The sequence below is a fragment of the Sphaerodactylus townsendi genome, linkage group LG03, assembly GCF_021028975.2.
Source record: "Sphaerodactylus townsendi isolate TG3544 linkage group LG03, MPM_Stown_v2.3, whole genome shotgun sequence".
In the NCBI taxonomy this organism is placed as follows: domain Eukaryota; kingdom Metazoa; phylum Chordata; class Lepidosauria; order Squamata; family Sphaerodactylidae; genus Sphaerodactylus; species Sphaerodactylus townsendi.
The window spans coordinates 71,317,978-71,333,004 of NC_059427.1; the positions used below are offsets into that span (position 1 = coordinate 71,317,978).

Here is a 15,027-nt window from a genome sequence, read left to right on the forward strand (position 1 = left end):
GGTTTCAAGCAGACAATTCCCAGCTGCGAAGAAAAAATTGAAACAGGAAGCTCAGTTTGGTTCTTTGCCACAAGTTCCCAAGTAGGGAACCTTTGTCTCCTTGTGTCCACTTTTCAGAAAGGAAAGTTAAAAGTCTATACTATTATAGGCTTCATTTACCTTTACATCTGTCTTATTTTACCAAGCTTTCTGACTTTAGGAACTGCTTTCTGAGTTTCCTAATTATTCCTGTTTTCAGTGGACAAGGGGACAGAGAGCCAGAGACACATTGAGAGGATGATCCAACTTCTTTCTTACCTATAAAATTTCAGTTGCGCTCTCTCTCACACACACACAATTTTCTGGGGAAGCAGAAATGCGGGGGTGGGGGAGGAGGAAGGGAACTCCTTGTGTTGCTGGCTATTAGAGGACTGGGTTATTCAGGGTTATTTTTCTTCTGCTTCATTTGCATGTCAAAGCATCCTAAATAGTAGTACCTATTATTGCTTTGTTCTTTTGTTTTCTGTGCAGGTTGTTGGAGAGTTTGTCAGTGGTTTGGAATACCACATTGAAAACAGAGATCAGTTCAGAAACTGTCTTCTTCCTTGTGTGCCAGCACAGAGTCAGGAAATGAGGTCTGTGAAAAAGTATCTTTTCTTCCTAAAAATGTTGTTCTGTTCAGCAATTATGAAACAAACATTAAAGGAAATGTGTTGTACAAACAAACATTAAAGGAAATGGCTGCTTGTAAGCATTCCAGACATTTTCTGGATTGCAAATGGGGAGCTTTGTCAGCTGGGTCACTTTTAAGAGCGAGTGTGGTGTAGTGGTTAAGAGCAGGTGCACTCCAATCTGGAGAACTGGGTTTGATGCCCTGCTTGCCATTTAAGCTGTGGAGGCTTATCTGGTAAACCAGATTAGCTTGTGCACTCCAACATATGTCAGCTGGGTGACCTTGGGCTAGTCACAGTTCTTCAGAGCTCTCAGTCCCACCCACCTCACGGTGTTTGTTGTCGGGGGCGGGGAAGGGAAAGGAGATTGTCAACCCTTTTGAATCTCCTTACAAGAGATAAAGGGGAGATATAAAGCCAAACTCTTCTTCTAAGTGTCATATATATTAGTAATTTCATTTATTTAAAATATTCATGTCCTGTCTTCTTATGCTCAAAGTGGCTAACAAAGCAAAAACAAACAGCAAATGCATAAAACACAATCAACGAGTTACAAGCAGCACACGTTTGTGTCGCTTCCTTTCTCTGTGGACTTGAAGGCCATGTACATAGAACTAGCCGAATGTAGATTGTGATACTTAAATCCAGCCACACCCATTTCTTTGCCTTGTGGACTGCAGCCTTTGATTATGCAACAAAAAAATCTATCCGAAATGGTATTTTAAATAGTAACAGTAATAAATTGTTTTTCTTAAATACAGTAATGCAGTTCATTCATATTGTGAAAGTCTCATTAAACTACTCCTTGGAACTGAGATATTGCAGGTATGGTCACTTTCCAATGTACTCATTCCAATCACACTTGACAATCTGTACTGACAAATGTGGAAGACAGACAGAAAATAGACAAGCGAGAGAAGCAAGGATTGAGAGATCTTGGCTTGTTGGTCAATCGCTTGTCACCCCTGACCCTTTCACATCTTCTGGGGAAACAGTAGGATTTTTTCCAGGATTGCCAGGTTTCCCACAGTTGCTGGAGACCTCTCTGCAATCGTCATTGTTGTCTTCTGATGTCTAAAAGGCAGGGGAAGGAGAAAAAATGGCAGCAAATGGGGAATGCTCAAGCATCACACCAGTGTGCAACATCATTTCCAGTGAAAACCAATCATGGCATCAGGGATGCTCTAAGATTTCCCCAAAACTCTATGGCTTAAACACAAAGATTTTGTGACAGAGGCTTCCCCACATCGTGAAGTGATGTCAGTGCTCGTGTGAGACTGGCATGCCTGTCCCCCTCCCACAAATATTCCCAGGAGTTCTAGGCTGTGACCTGGCAAACCACTGCCTCACTAGGCTTGGAAAGGAGCACAAATCCCTCTTGCTACCTCTGTTTCTCCAAAGTCCATTATGAAGCAAGCTGCTTTCTTTCTTTCTTTCTCTGGGATGTCTGTCTGTTCTTGATGAAAGACACAGCTGGCTCAATGAAAGACACAGCTGTCCTCCAAATCCTCTGTAATTTTCAGAGAGAAAATCTGGGTTATTGCCACTCATGATCAAGCAACTAGAATTGTGATTTCTTAGATTGAAATAAATGTGGTAATGGAAAGTTCATGACTGTCTTAGGCTTTATGTTTACGCTTGCTTTTAATGTACCTGAGATTGCATAAAATAATTGTTAGTATTCCTGTGTGTGTGTTTTTTTCAAAATGTTTCTCTCTCTCTTTTTTTTTGAAGCCTGCTATTATAAGACTATTGTTTGAGAAACTTCCTGAATTTTTTCATGAAAGGTTAGTACTTTGGTACTTTGACTCAAAACATTGGTTGTTAGGTGATTTTTAGTTAGTTATTCCAAATTACCTTTTGAAATCACAAAATCTAACTCTCATGAGCACAGAGAAAAGAAAAAAAAACCCAGTCGAATACTACAGTTTCTCCCAGGTCCTTCCTTGCATGTGTCAATGCTCAAGAGTACACTATATGCTCTTGCCTGCTGTGAGTCTTAAAGGATAAATCAATATATCTAAATTTTTACATGGCACCATCTGCAGATGTTTAAATCCAGAACCAGAGCTGTGTAGATACAAAACAGGTTTCTACAGACCTTGGGAGGGTGGGGGGTGGGGAGGTTTGCAAAATAAACTGAAAAGTAAAAAAGAACGGTTTACCAAAAACAAACAAACCTGAAAACAGTTGTCTGTACAAGTGTTACACAACTGTTCTTCAGAGGCAGGGGGTACGCAAGGAGGAGGAGGAGGGCAGGAAAGAATGAGCAAAAACCACTGCCATCCGACTCCCTTAACAACTGAGGTGGCAAAACTAGAAGGAGGGAGGAGGCTGGGATCCACCAGCCCTTCCCATTACTGAGGCAGCAATTCATCTCCCCCCCCCCCCACTGCCAAGCCGCCAAAACTGGAAGTGGGTAGGGGAGGAGGCATGAAATCAGGTGGCCCTTTTCCCTTCTGCCACACTAGGGCAGCTACTCTTGGGACAGAGAAGCAGGCATGGGACCCCTAAGCCTTGCCTGCTGCTGAGGTGGCAACACTCCTACCCCCAGGTCCTGTTGAGGCAGTGATGCTGGAGGCGGGTGAGGGAGGGTAGCGCTGGGTTGGCAGAGAGAGGAAGGGCAGAAGCCTGAGCTACTGTGGGAGCAGCCCAGAGAAAGAAGAGAGATGAGGGTGGGAGAGTGACAGAGAAGGGGTGGGGGAGAAGCAGAGGAAAGTTCCTTTCAGGTCCCTGCTTGTAGGCATCTGCAGTTTGTGATGAGTCTAATTATCGTGAAATGTAATGTTAGAGGGTACCTTCTCTTGGCTGTTCTGAATAAGCTGATTTTCTGTTAAAAAATAAAGATGTCATCCCAACAGAAAATGCTAATGTAATCAGATGTAGGTATGTGTGCAGAGGATTGAACAGATTACTATATAGCTACATTCTGCTTTGGTTTCATTAGGAATTCTTTCTCAGTAAGAAGACAGGAACTATAATTGTACCAAATCTATTTTTCCCCTCTTTGTCCTTATCTTTCAGTGTGGGCACTGATGGACTCAATTTGCCCCGGCTCATTATCAATCAGTTAAAATGGCTCGACAGGATAGTTGATAGCAAGGTAAGCGCTGCCAAGCCTGTCTGTATCCTGTTTCTCTGCTTCCTTATGCTATGTAATATTCAGCTAGCATGAACTAATTTGTTAGATAGGAGCTTGCTGCTCCAGCTTGTACGAAGTGGTGAGTGATTAGCCATCCCTGAATTCCAGAGGAAAGGTAGAAGTCCACTCACATAAATCTCTCCACCATCAGCAGCTATTCCTCTATATTGAGGAGCTTTCAGGAACAGTATGGGGTGGAGTTTGGGAAGGTGCAACTGGAGTTGAGAACTCACAGCCCCCCCACCCTCCCCATCTCCACTTCAAGTGAAAAGCAGTGTCTTATGCCTGAGTGTGTGGGAGTGTTAGATCCAGTACATTACACTTACAATAAATAAATCACTTGCTTACATTCCATTCACTACTGTACAGTCTCCTGGCTTCACTATGGACTGTGCATGTAACCTATTGGTATGAAGAGCATCAGCTTTTCCTTTGCTCCTAATGTTCTAATATTTTTGTCATCTGCAGGAACTTGTATTGACAATAATGCAGATTATCTGTGTTTCTCCTCTGTCAATCCAACACGATATTATCACAAGTTTGCCAGAAATCCTGGAAGATTCCCAGCATGGTGAGGTTGCCAGAGAGCTTAGGTGAGATAAACTGATGTTTTCTGTCTTCTTGTTTCATTATGATTTTGTCTTAGCTGGTAGTGATGCCCTAGCTGAAGAGACTACCTAGCACAGCTAGTGATACAATGCAAACAACATTCAGCTTTGCTGTTTGTTTCTATTATACAATCAGGGTAGCTCTTTTAAAATAACTATTTAAACTTAAATGTGTTGTTTCTTAGCTATCAACAGACTGCAGCTATATACCTAAGAGTCTGAGGGGCTGTGATCTGGAAAGTCTGCCTATGGATTCACCCTTCTCTGGTGTACAGAAAAATCCATCCTCCAGTTGTGACTACATAATTTTCGGAATTTTTTCCACTGTTTCCATAGCACAGGTTCACCTTGGTGCACGTTCTGCTTATATTTGCCAGTTCTGCTCAAAAATGCAAGATTTTAGCCTTGGGTAAATCATGAATATGAATAGGAAAAAACTCCTAGCAGTTAAGAATATGACCTCTGAGTCTGCAGTTCACCTATAAAGTCATGAGAACTTATTAAATCTTCTAATTCATCCATCTTCCTTCAATTTTTAAAAAACTTAGTAAAATATTTTTATTTGCCTTTCTACTCTGTTGGATGCACTATGTCTGCTAGGAGTTATAATGCAATATAGCAATTTAAGCTGAACTGATCCCAAAGTATTTTTGGCTAGTACTACTACAAGTAATTAAATAATATGCATTTGGGACAAACATATATATGCACATAAAAGTATTAACTCTTGTCTGGGTTATACTAGTTTTCAGTCTATGGTAGATTTAAACTGTATGGCTCCCATGTGGAGATTGAAAATATATTGGTGCTACATGGTAAGTCTAACATTTAAGAGACCTGTTATATTGTACTCTTTATAGCACCATGTACATTGATGATAGTATATAAAGAATAAGTTTAATAAAACCACCTGGCTGATGTAACTGCGGTGCCTGTAATGTAGCTGTTTTCTGAGCCGTTCAGTTCTGCATGCAGACTCTTCTCAGTAGTGTCTGTATAAGAGCTGTAATGTTGAAAGTGGCTTTTGTTTTTTTTCAAAAATAACATCTAACTCCAAAATTCAATTTAGTCTCATTTGAAGTTTGTTACTGTCTGTATTTTAGGGGTTATCTTCCATGCTGTGTCTTATCTTGCATTACAGAAGTAATATAAGTTAACTGCTTTTCTTTGGAGATGTTGCTTGTAATTTTTATTGCTATATTTTCAAGTAACAATTGGCAACCTGTAATTCATTTGAGGTAGTGACACACAACCTAATTCATTTTGAGGTAGTGACACACAACCTGCGGGTGGGGGGTGGGTAGTGGTCAGAGTGTCCGACTAGCATCTGGTGGACCCAGATTCAAATTCCCATTCTTCCATGGAAGCTTGCTGGATGACCTTGGGGCACTCTCAGCCTAACCTACTTCATAGGTTGGAGGAGAGAAGAACAATGTAAGCTCCTTTGGGTCTCCACTGAGGAGAAATGCAGGCTGTAAACAAAATGCAGCATATAAGTGAGGGGAATAAATAACCTTGTTTTGTCCTGTTTGTACAAAAGTTGACAGGGCAAATCAACTTTTTCTAGCAGTATATGAATGTTTCATGACGCAAATGGATTCTGAATGAAATTAAGTACAGCGTTTTAGAATGTCACTGGTATCTCCTTTATTTGTTCTGTGTTTTAGCTCATTGTTAAAGGAGAAAACTGAACTAACTGTTCCAATTCTGGATGCCCTTTCTAGTTTGAATCTTGATCTGGAGCTTCTGACTCAGGTAGGGATGGTTCCACAAGCAAAGTAAAAGCTCTGCATAAAGTTTTGGAGTAAAATACTTTGCCCAGAAGCATGCACAAACATTAAAAGGATGCACAAGAAGGTCAGAAAAGATTGTAGGAATTTTATTTGTCTAGAAGTAGGACATTTTTTTGGGATCATATGCAGTCTTGATGTCTCATTGTTCACAAATGGAATTATCCTAGTCACTCCCAACATAGCAATGAAGATTTTCCTGGAAGGTTTTCCTAAGCTGGCCTCTGAGGGCTTTTGTAAAATGATGGGCAATTTTGTAAATATGGGATGGGTTTTAGATATGAGATTCTAAAGGCCCTGGGATGTTAGCATATAGAAGCTTGTTTCTAATTGTGCAGTTCAAAGACTTAAGAGCACAAGTTTTCTTAGGAGGGGTTGGAGGTTTCTGTATATGTACAGCATACACATATACTTTAATTCACCAAACCTCTGAAATTTTTCTTTGGGGTCATCAGACCCTCAGGAATAGCACAGGGGGCAAAACAGGAGCTGCAGTAAGTGAGGGAATTGGCAGAACACATCACCCTCTCTTAAGAAAACTCAAGTGCCCATAATTCTTCACAGCTGAATGGCTGGATACAGGCCATTTGTATTTAGCTAGATTTTGTCTTCATGTATGTATGCTTTCAAGTACAGTGCACTCATAGTCTTTGGGGATTGGGCAGTTGAGAGATACAAATAAATAAATGTTGGTGGAAAATTGGCTGTTCTCTCACTAGGTGCGACAGTCTGTCATGATTACAGTGGCTGCTGTTAGAATGGAAGATTTGCCTGTAGTAGTCAAATTTATTCTTCGCTCCATCAAGACCGCTGATGCAGTAGAGGTACATTGATCTTCAACGTCTTTTCACTTTTGTCAGTTAGGTTTCTGCCAGAAGTTAAAACCTTGAGAAGAGAAACACGATCATGGCTATAATCATCATTCATTCTATCTTGGAATATTAGAGGGGGTATTGAAAGGGAAACTCTTTATGGAGAAGTAGGATGGTAGTGGGTAGGTTGTGAACTGCTTTTGACAGTGGTTCATGTGGAGCAGTTTCTATTATGTATACTGACAAACTCTATAAAAACATTGTTAAGCAAGAATATCGTACTATTCTTTAAATATTTCCTGAGGGATACGTCTGAAGTCTCTAAAGCTCTGCACTGCTTTGTATGTCATCTCTATGGAGGTGTAGGCAGGGACATGGAGAGAAACCAGGAGGGAGGAGTTTCCTGAGGAAGCTCTGTCCAGCCAAACACAGTGGGACAACAATGTTGCTCTGCATTTCAGTCTGTGTATGCAGGCTGCAGGGCCAGCGCCTGAACACACTGGGGTTTCTGCATTCAAACTAACAATATCACAGTTAATGGACTATGATATAGAATCCTAGCTTAACATCCCCTGAAAGATCCTCCCTCTCCCTTTTCCTACTTTACATTCAGTTCTCCTTGCTGTGAAGCAGATAACAAGATTTTTTAAAAATATACTATCATAATTACCAAAGGGTTTTGTGTGTGTGTATGCAATTCTCTTAATGATAACAAGACTAAATTGTATCTTGTATTTTCTGAAGACTTTTGTTCACCTAATAGAGCTTTTTATCATCTTCTGTCTTTAATTGTCATCTTGAAAGGCGTGATCAGGAACATTTAATTGTATTTTTGTGTGCCCACAAAAAACATGTCCTTTGCTGTCCTACAGGTAATTTCTGATCTTCGTAAGAAGGTGGACCTGGATTCTTGTGTTTCACTTCCACGAATTCATGCTTCTCAGAGCAAGCTCATGAGCCAGCCTCAGGGAAGGTATCAATATGTTATTTGTGTCAGTTTTTGTTCAGTCCACCATCCTAAAATTTGCTGTGACAGTATACAAGTTCTGAGGAGAAAATAAATAACAATATATTGTGAAAAAACAATGTATTACTGTAATGATGTGCTGTTAGGGCAATATGATGGAGTTTCAGGCAGATGGATTGCTACATACATTTAAAGGCAGATATTTAAAAGTCTTCTCATAAAGTTGAAGCACCATTCCTGTAAGAAAAGGCTGGAGAGTCTAGGATTTTTCCATCTAAAAGAAAGACAAGTAAAGGGGGAAATTATAGAGTCTTGTAAAATCATGGATGGGATGGAGAAAGTGGATAGAGAACTTTTTCTGCCTCTCCCACACTCAGTGAAATTATTGGGTAAATGGTTTCAGGACATTATTAAAACTTCTTTATTCAGTAAGTAATTGTGGAATTAATTTCCAGGGGGCGTAACGATGGTTATGAACACAGATTATCTGTAAAGGGATAGACAGATTCATAGAGGGCAAATGTGTCACCCCACTGGATACCTCCCTCCAATCAGATGAAATTTCAAAAGTAAACATATTTTACTGATTTAACAATATAAAATAAATCAGTTATAATTTAGAAAATTGTATTGTTATAAATATGTATGTAATTTCAAAGTATAAATATCTTTGGCTATTTGTTCACAGAGCTTCTTGCTGCACCAAGCTTACCTTTCCTCTGGGGCAGATTTTCATTTACGCAACAGTGCTGGGACATTATCCAGATTAAATTTTCATGTACGCAGCTGTCCCTACGCCGCTGCACCATGGATGAATAAAAGGCTGGAGTTTCCCAATGTGGCAAGCTGCAATCTTTTTCTCAACTTTGCCAGGAAAGCGATCCAGAAAGAGTGCCCCGTGCCTTCCTTGGCTCATGTTCTCCCCTCCTGCCCACCTTCTTCCCTTCCTTGATGGGGATAATGTTCCTCCATTTCATCTGCCCACTCTCCACTCATTTCCCTCCCTCTCCTTCAATTTTTGTACTAGTGAAATCATTGGGCACCTCTATTCCCCCCCCCACCCGTCATCCCCCCGCCCCCGGTCTCTTCATTTGCATTTATTATTCAGTTTTTACACAATACTGCTGAAAACAACCCTCCTCATCAGCCATTTTCTCCCCCCCCCCCCCCGCTCTGTTTTTTAAAGTATTTTCCCCCTTTGCACTAGTGGACTAATGTTAGGGCAAAATAACACAAGCTGAGTTGTTTGCGTGCTCTTTTTCAATTTTGCTTACTATTTGCAAGTGAAACTAAAGGCAAAGATTTTCCATACAGACAGGAGTGTGACTCCTTCCTAACTGCAGACACAATGTAGCGTTGCCTTAATGTTTCACTCACAAATACTAGGTGAAATTGAAAAAGAGCACACAATCAGCACGGCTTGTGTCATTTTGCTCTAACATTAGTCCACAAATGTAAAGGGGGTGGGGGTGGGGAGTCCTTTCAAAAACAGAGGCGGAGGGGAGAAAAATGGCTGACAGGAAGGAACGACAGCAGATATGGGAAAAAACGATGGGGAAAGGAAAGTGTAAAATTCAAAGCACACACTGCAGGGGAAAATCTTGTGGATCAATTGAAGGCAAATTTTGCAGCCATCTGTAAATGCATAAATGACCTTAGATTTCTGTAAGACAAATTGCAAATATATCCAGTACTTGGAATGAACAAGATCTGATGCTCACCGACCATTGCCCTAAAGACCAAGATCCGCCTGTTCACCTCCCCTGTGATCCCAACAGGCATTTATGCTAGCAAGACCTGGAAGGCATCAACAAGTATCAACAACAGGCTCGACATCTTCCAATAGAAGTGCCCACGCCGAATCCTGAAGATCCGATATTATGACCACATCACTAACGAAGAGGTGCTTCGAAGGAGTGGTGTGTGCAAACTCCAACACCATTGTTGCACACAGGAGACTTTGACAGGCTGGCCATGTCCTTCGCATAGGGAACGGTTGGATCCCAAAGATGGCAATGAGGTGGATACCTCCTGATGCAAATGACAACAAGGATGCCCCCCGAAACACCTGGAGAACATTTGAGCAAGACCTGAAGGCGCTGAATATTGCATGGAAAGAGACTGAAACAGTCGCCTAAGACTGGAAATGCTGGAGAGCACTTGTTGCCCAGGAGCTGCGTGGCATAGTGGTTAAGTGCTTGCACTGCCACTCACATGGTCAGGAGTTCGAGCCCCCTGTGGGTCAGATATCCTGGCAGCTGGCTCATGATCAACTCAGCCATCCATCCATTCCTTGGTGTTTCATACTTCAGGGCACGTGGGTTCTGCAGCAACTCTACTGCAGGGATGTTCCATCTTAAGAACATAAGAACATAAGAACAAGCCAGCTGGATCAGACCAGAGTCCATCTAGTCCAGCTCTCTGCTACTCGCAGTGGCCCACCAGGTGCCTTTGGGAGTTCACATGTAGGATGTGAAAGCAATGGCCTTCTGCGGCTGTTGCTCCCGAGCACCTGGACTGTTAAGGCATTTGCAATCTCAGATCAAAGAGGATCAAGATTGGTAGCCATAAATTGACTTCTCTTCCATAAATCTGTCCAAGCCCCTTTTAAAGCTATCCAGGTTAGTGGCCATCACCACCTCCTGTGGCAGCATATTCCAAACACCAATCACACGTTGCGTGAAGAAGTGTTTCCTTTTATTAGTTCTAATTCTTCCCCCCAGCATTTTCAATGAATGCCCCCGGTTCTAGTATTGTGAGAAAGAGAGAAAAATTTCTCTCTGTCAACATTTTCTACCCCATGCATAATTTTATAGACTTCAATCATATCCCCCCTCAGACGTCTCCTCTCCAAACTAAAGAGTCCCAAACGCTGCAGCCTTTCCTCATAAGGAAGGTGCTCCAGTCCCTCAATCATCCTCGTATATCCTTTTTTGAGATGTGGTGACCAGAACTGAACACAGTACTCCAAGTGTGGTCGCACCACGGCTTTATATAAGGGCATGACAATCTTTGCAGTTTTATTATCAATTCCTTTCCTGATTATCCCCAGCATAGAGTTTGCCTTTTTCACAGCTGCCATACATTGAGTTGACATTCCCATGGAACTATCAACTAAGACGCCCAAATCCCTTTCCTGGTCTGTGACTGATAGCACTGGACCCCTGTAGCGTGTATGTGAAGTTTGGATTTTTTGCCCCTATGTGCATCACTTTGCATTTTGCTACATTGAACTGCATTTGCCATTTCTTAGCCCACTCACCTAATTTATCAAGGTCCGCTTGGAGCTCCTCGCAATCCTTTGTGGTTCTCACCACCCTACATAATTTGGTATCATCTGCAAACTTGGCCACCACGCTTACCCACCCCTACTTCCAGGTCATTTATGAATAGGTTAAAGAGCACTGGTCCCACACGGATCCTTGGGGACACCACTCCTTACATCTCTCCATTGTGAGAACTTCCCATTTACACCCACTCTTTGCTTCCTGTTTCTCAACCAGTTTTTAATCCATAGGAGGACTTCCCCTCTTATTCCTTCATTGCTGAGTTTTCTCAATAGTCTCTGGTGAGGAACTTTGTCAAAAGCCTTTGGAAATCCAAGTAGACAATGTCCACTGGTTCCCCCTTATCCACATGCCTATTTACATCCTCAAAGAACTCTAGTAAGTTTGTAAGACAGGATTTGCCTCTGCAAAAGCCATGCTGACTCTTTCTCAGCAGGTTTTGCTTTTGTACATGTTTTATAATTTTATCTTTAATGACAGATTCTACTAATTTACCAGGAACAGATGTCAAACTGACTGGCCTGTAATTTCCTCGGTCCCCCCCTAGATCCTTTCTCTAAAGATTGGTGTGACATTGGCCATCTTCCAGTCTCTTCAGGGATGGAGCCTGATTTCAAGGATAAGTTGCATATTAAAGTGAGAAACATCAGCAATTTCATGCTTGAGCTCTTTAAGAACTCTTGGGTGAATGCAATCTGGGCCAGGGATTTGGTAGCATTTAGTTTATCAATGGCTGCCAGAACTTCTTCCTTATCTACCACTATCTTCGCTAGTTCCTGATTAAGCCTCCTAAGAAGCTTGGTTCAGGTGCAGGAATTTTCCTCACCTCCTCCTTGGGTGAAGACAGATGCAAAGAATTCATTCAGCTTTTCTGCAATCTCCTGTCATCTTTTTTAGCACACCCTTTGTTCCTTTGTCATCTAACGGGCCTACCGCTTCCCTTGCTGGCTTCCTGCTTTGATGTACTTGAAGAACTGTTTGTTTGCTGGTTTTGATGTTCACAGCCATGCGTTCCTCATAATCCTTTTTTTGCCTCCCTTACAGCTAACTTGCTTCTCTTTTGCCACCATTTCTGTGTTCTCTCTGGTATTCTTTATCAGTTAAGTTGGACTTCCATTTTCTAAAAGACATCTTTTTTTCCCCTAATAATTTCCTCAACATCCCTTGTTAACCATGGTGGCTTTCTTTTGGACTGGGCGCTGCCTTTCCTAACCTGTGGAACACATTCCAGTTGAGCTTTTAAGACTGTGTTTTTAAATAACCTCCAAGCATCTTGGACAGTTTTGACTCTCTTGATTTTCCCTTTCAGCTTCCTGCGCACTATCCCCCTCATCTTTGAGAAATTTCCCTTTCTGAAGGCGAATGTAACTACATTAGTAGTTGTCACTTGTTCGCATGCAGAGATACTGAATCTGACAGCATTGTGGTCGCTGTTCCCTATCGGCTCAACAACACTGACTTCCCGCACCAGGTCCTGGGTCCCACATAGAATTAGATCTAGGATCACATCTCCCCTGGTTGGTTCTACAACCATCTGCTCTAAGCCACAGTCATTTAGCATATCCAGGAATGCTCTCTCAGGTGCCTGGTTGATCTTAAAGGCTATCAAAGCATGAGGCTTGAAATTCAGGGACACGTGTACTGCTTGAAACAACCTTCAGTTACCAAATGCTAGCTATTTCATGTGATGGCTGTAAAGTATAGAGAGGTTGCCATTTTATTTGTCAATCATGTAGAAAGTTTTTGCATCAACAACAGGTGGCATATATCTGGTAGAGATGTGCCCACTCTCCCCACAAATGGGTGTGATTTGGCACAGTGAGAGAAAGTTTATGCCAACTGCACCTACTATCCTTAAGCATGCATATACATGGCTGAAACAGCTATTTCATCAGATTACCTTTATTATTGTGTGGCATCTGTATCACTACCTTCATTTTAGCAGGATCCTACTTCATTGCTTTTTGCTAGTGTTGCTCTGCCTGGGTGATAGTCACTAAACTTAATGTTGGAGCAAGCGTTATCTAAAACTGCTTATTTTGTTCATATGCTGGAGTAATTCCTCATATTTTCCCCCTGCTTCTTTTCAGTCTCTCTGCAAACCAAGTGAACATCAGTCAGGATTGTGTCAAACTCCTTTTTGAAGTCATAAAGTCAGCTGTAAAATTCCAGAAGATGATTTTGGAAGCCTGGGTTAAGGTCAGATTGGTATTTCCATCTGGAACTGCTTTTTTGCATGTTGCCTTTTCTTTCTCATACAGTTTTTCACAGCTGTCGTGTACTGTAGACTTTATCCAAGAATCCTGTTGAAAAATCTGTTTCTTAAATTGAAGTAGTGTGTGGAAATTTTTAAAATTATTGTTATTAAAATTATAGTTCTGTTTCTGAGTTCAAAGCTTACGAATACTCTGGAAGAATTCTTGTTTAGGAAAAAATATGTTGTAGACACATCAGAGGAATAAAACAGAGCCATAGATGTCAAAGAACATCTGGTGTAAAGATGTGTTGGTACTGTAATGTCTTGCTAACCAGGCACATTCTGCTGCAGTAGGAAAGTGTGAATCAGGACAATCACAATGTTATGCTCCTTACTCAGTACTTTACACTGAATTGCTCTGTGAAGTCTTTGTGGCTTCCTTATTGCCATCCTGGAGTTCAAAGGAGGCTCCTTAGTGCCTAAATTCTTGCAGTGTAAGAAGAATAATTGAACTGAGTATCTGGGGTAGTTTTCAGCACTGTTACAGCAGCCAAAAGGAGGTTGTAATAAACTTGTAATAACATGGAATAGCTGGAGAGGGAAGATAGGAGGTGTTGTCAGGTTAGATGCCTTAAATTGAGTGAAGGTTTTCCTCCATCTTTTTTATGGATCTCCTGACAGGTGCCTGGTTGATCATATAAATTTGAGCAGGAAATTCTGCTTCCTGGAGTTGATTCTTTGCAGCTGTTTTATCTTCATGAAAAAGATGGAGTTCTCCAATTAGGTTTCAGAGCATTCTGACACATAGCTGAAGTGCCAAAATACTTTTTCCTTCCCACTTCCTGTATATTCTGTGCCGTCGCCACAACTGTTATCCTAAGGTAGTGGGATGTGTAGCTGAACAGTTTTTATTCTGACAAGTTTTTAATATCCCGTCTATGCCAGAATGGACTGTCATCTTGGCATGACTCGGTGTTCTGTCGCTGAGAGATGAGATACACACATGTGTATGTAGGTTGATCCACATGTGTGTATGTATATTATAACTGTTTTTTGCATTTCCTCTCTTAGGTTATTGAGAATGTTGCTTCTGCCTCTGAGCATAAGGTAATACATATCCCATACAAATGTTGTCGTAATTGTATGCCATGTGGAACTCTCTTGAGGCATGTTAATTGGAGGGGGAGAACTGATTTTCTTCATGGCACTCTCATTGAAAACTTCACTATAGTAGTTTGAAATAATGAGAAATTGCTACATGGAGAAAGTCTAAATTGTCATTTATCTGCTTTCCCCGTGTTTCAGGAAGGGAGGCCCTGGCTCTGCTCAGTCTTTGCATCAAATAATCTGTTCATTCAGTGCAATTTGGAAGTAGTAGCGATAGTGGAAGGGCAGACCTCTTCTGCCTTGCCGGGAAACTAATGTCAGAGAATGCCTTCTGTTCTGTGGCCAAGAATTTGGTTTAAGATACTTTATTATGAGGCAGTTTCTTCCAAGTATTCAAATCAGTGTAAATTTATTTGCTGCTTATTAGTCTCACTGGATTATTGATAGAATATGGAGTTTATCCTTAT

General features: G+C 41.3%; 1 protein-coding gene across 2 annotated transcripts in view; it reads left to right on the forward strand.

The window, feature by feature from the left end:
- Window positions 1–15,027, forward strand: part of FANCD2 (FA complementation group D2) — a 59,683-nt gene that overhangs the window by 6,921 nt on the left and 37,735 nt on the right. For both annotated transcript variants that reach the window (XR_007243833.1, XM_048488526.1), the window contains exons 5-14: window positions 511–614; window positions 1,412–1,475; window positions 2,385–2,437; window positions 3,675–3,753; window positions 4,261–4,385; window positions 6,068–6,155; window positions 6,910–7,014; window positions 7,875–7,975; window positions 13,347–13,455; window positions 14,525–14,560. Coding sequence is in view for 1 of the 2 variants with exons in the window: in XM_048488526.1 (XP_048344483.1) it covers window positions 511–614; window positions 1,412–1,475; window positions 2,385–2,437; window positions 3,675–3,753; window positions 4,261–4,385; window positions 6,068–6,155; window positions 6,910–7,014; window positions 7,875–7,975; window positions 13,347–13,455; window positions 14,525–14,560 (864 nt within the window). In the remaining variant the exon portion in view is untranslated. The remainder of the gene's footprint in view (window positions 1–510; window positions 615–1,411; window positions 1,476–2,384; window positions 2,438–3,674; window positions 3,754–4,260; window positions 4,386–6,067; window positions 6,156–6,909; window positions 7,015–7,874; window positions 7,976–13,346; window positions 13,456–14,524; window positions 14,561–15,027) is intronic.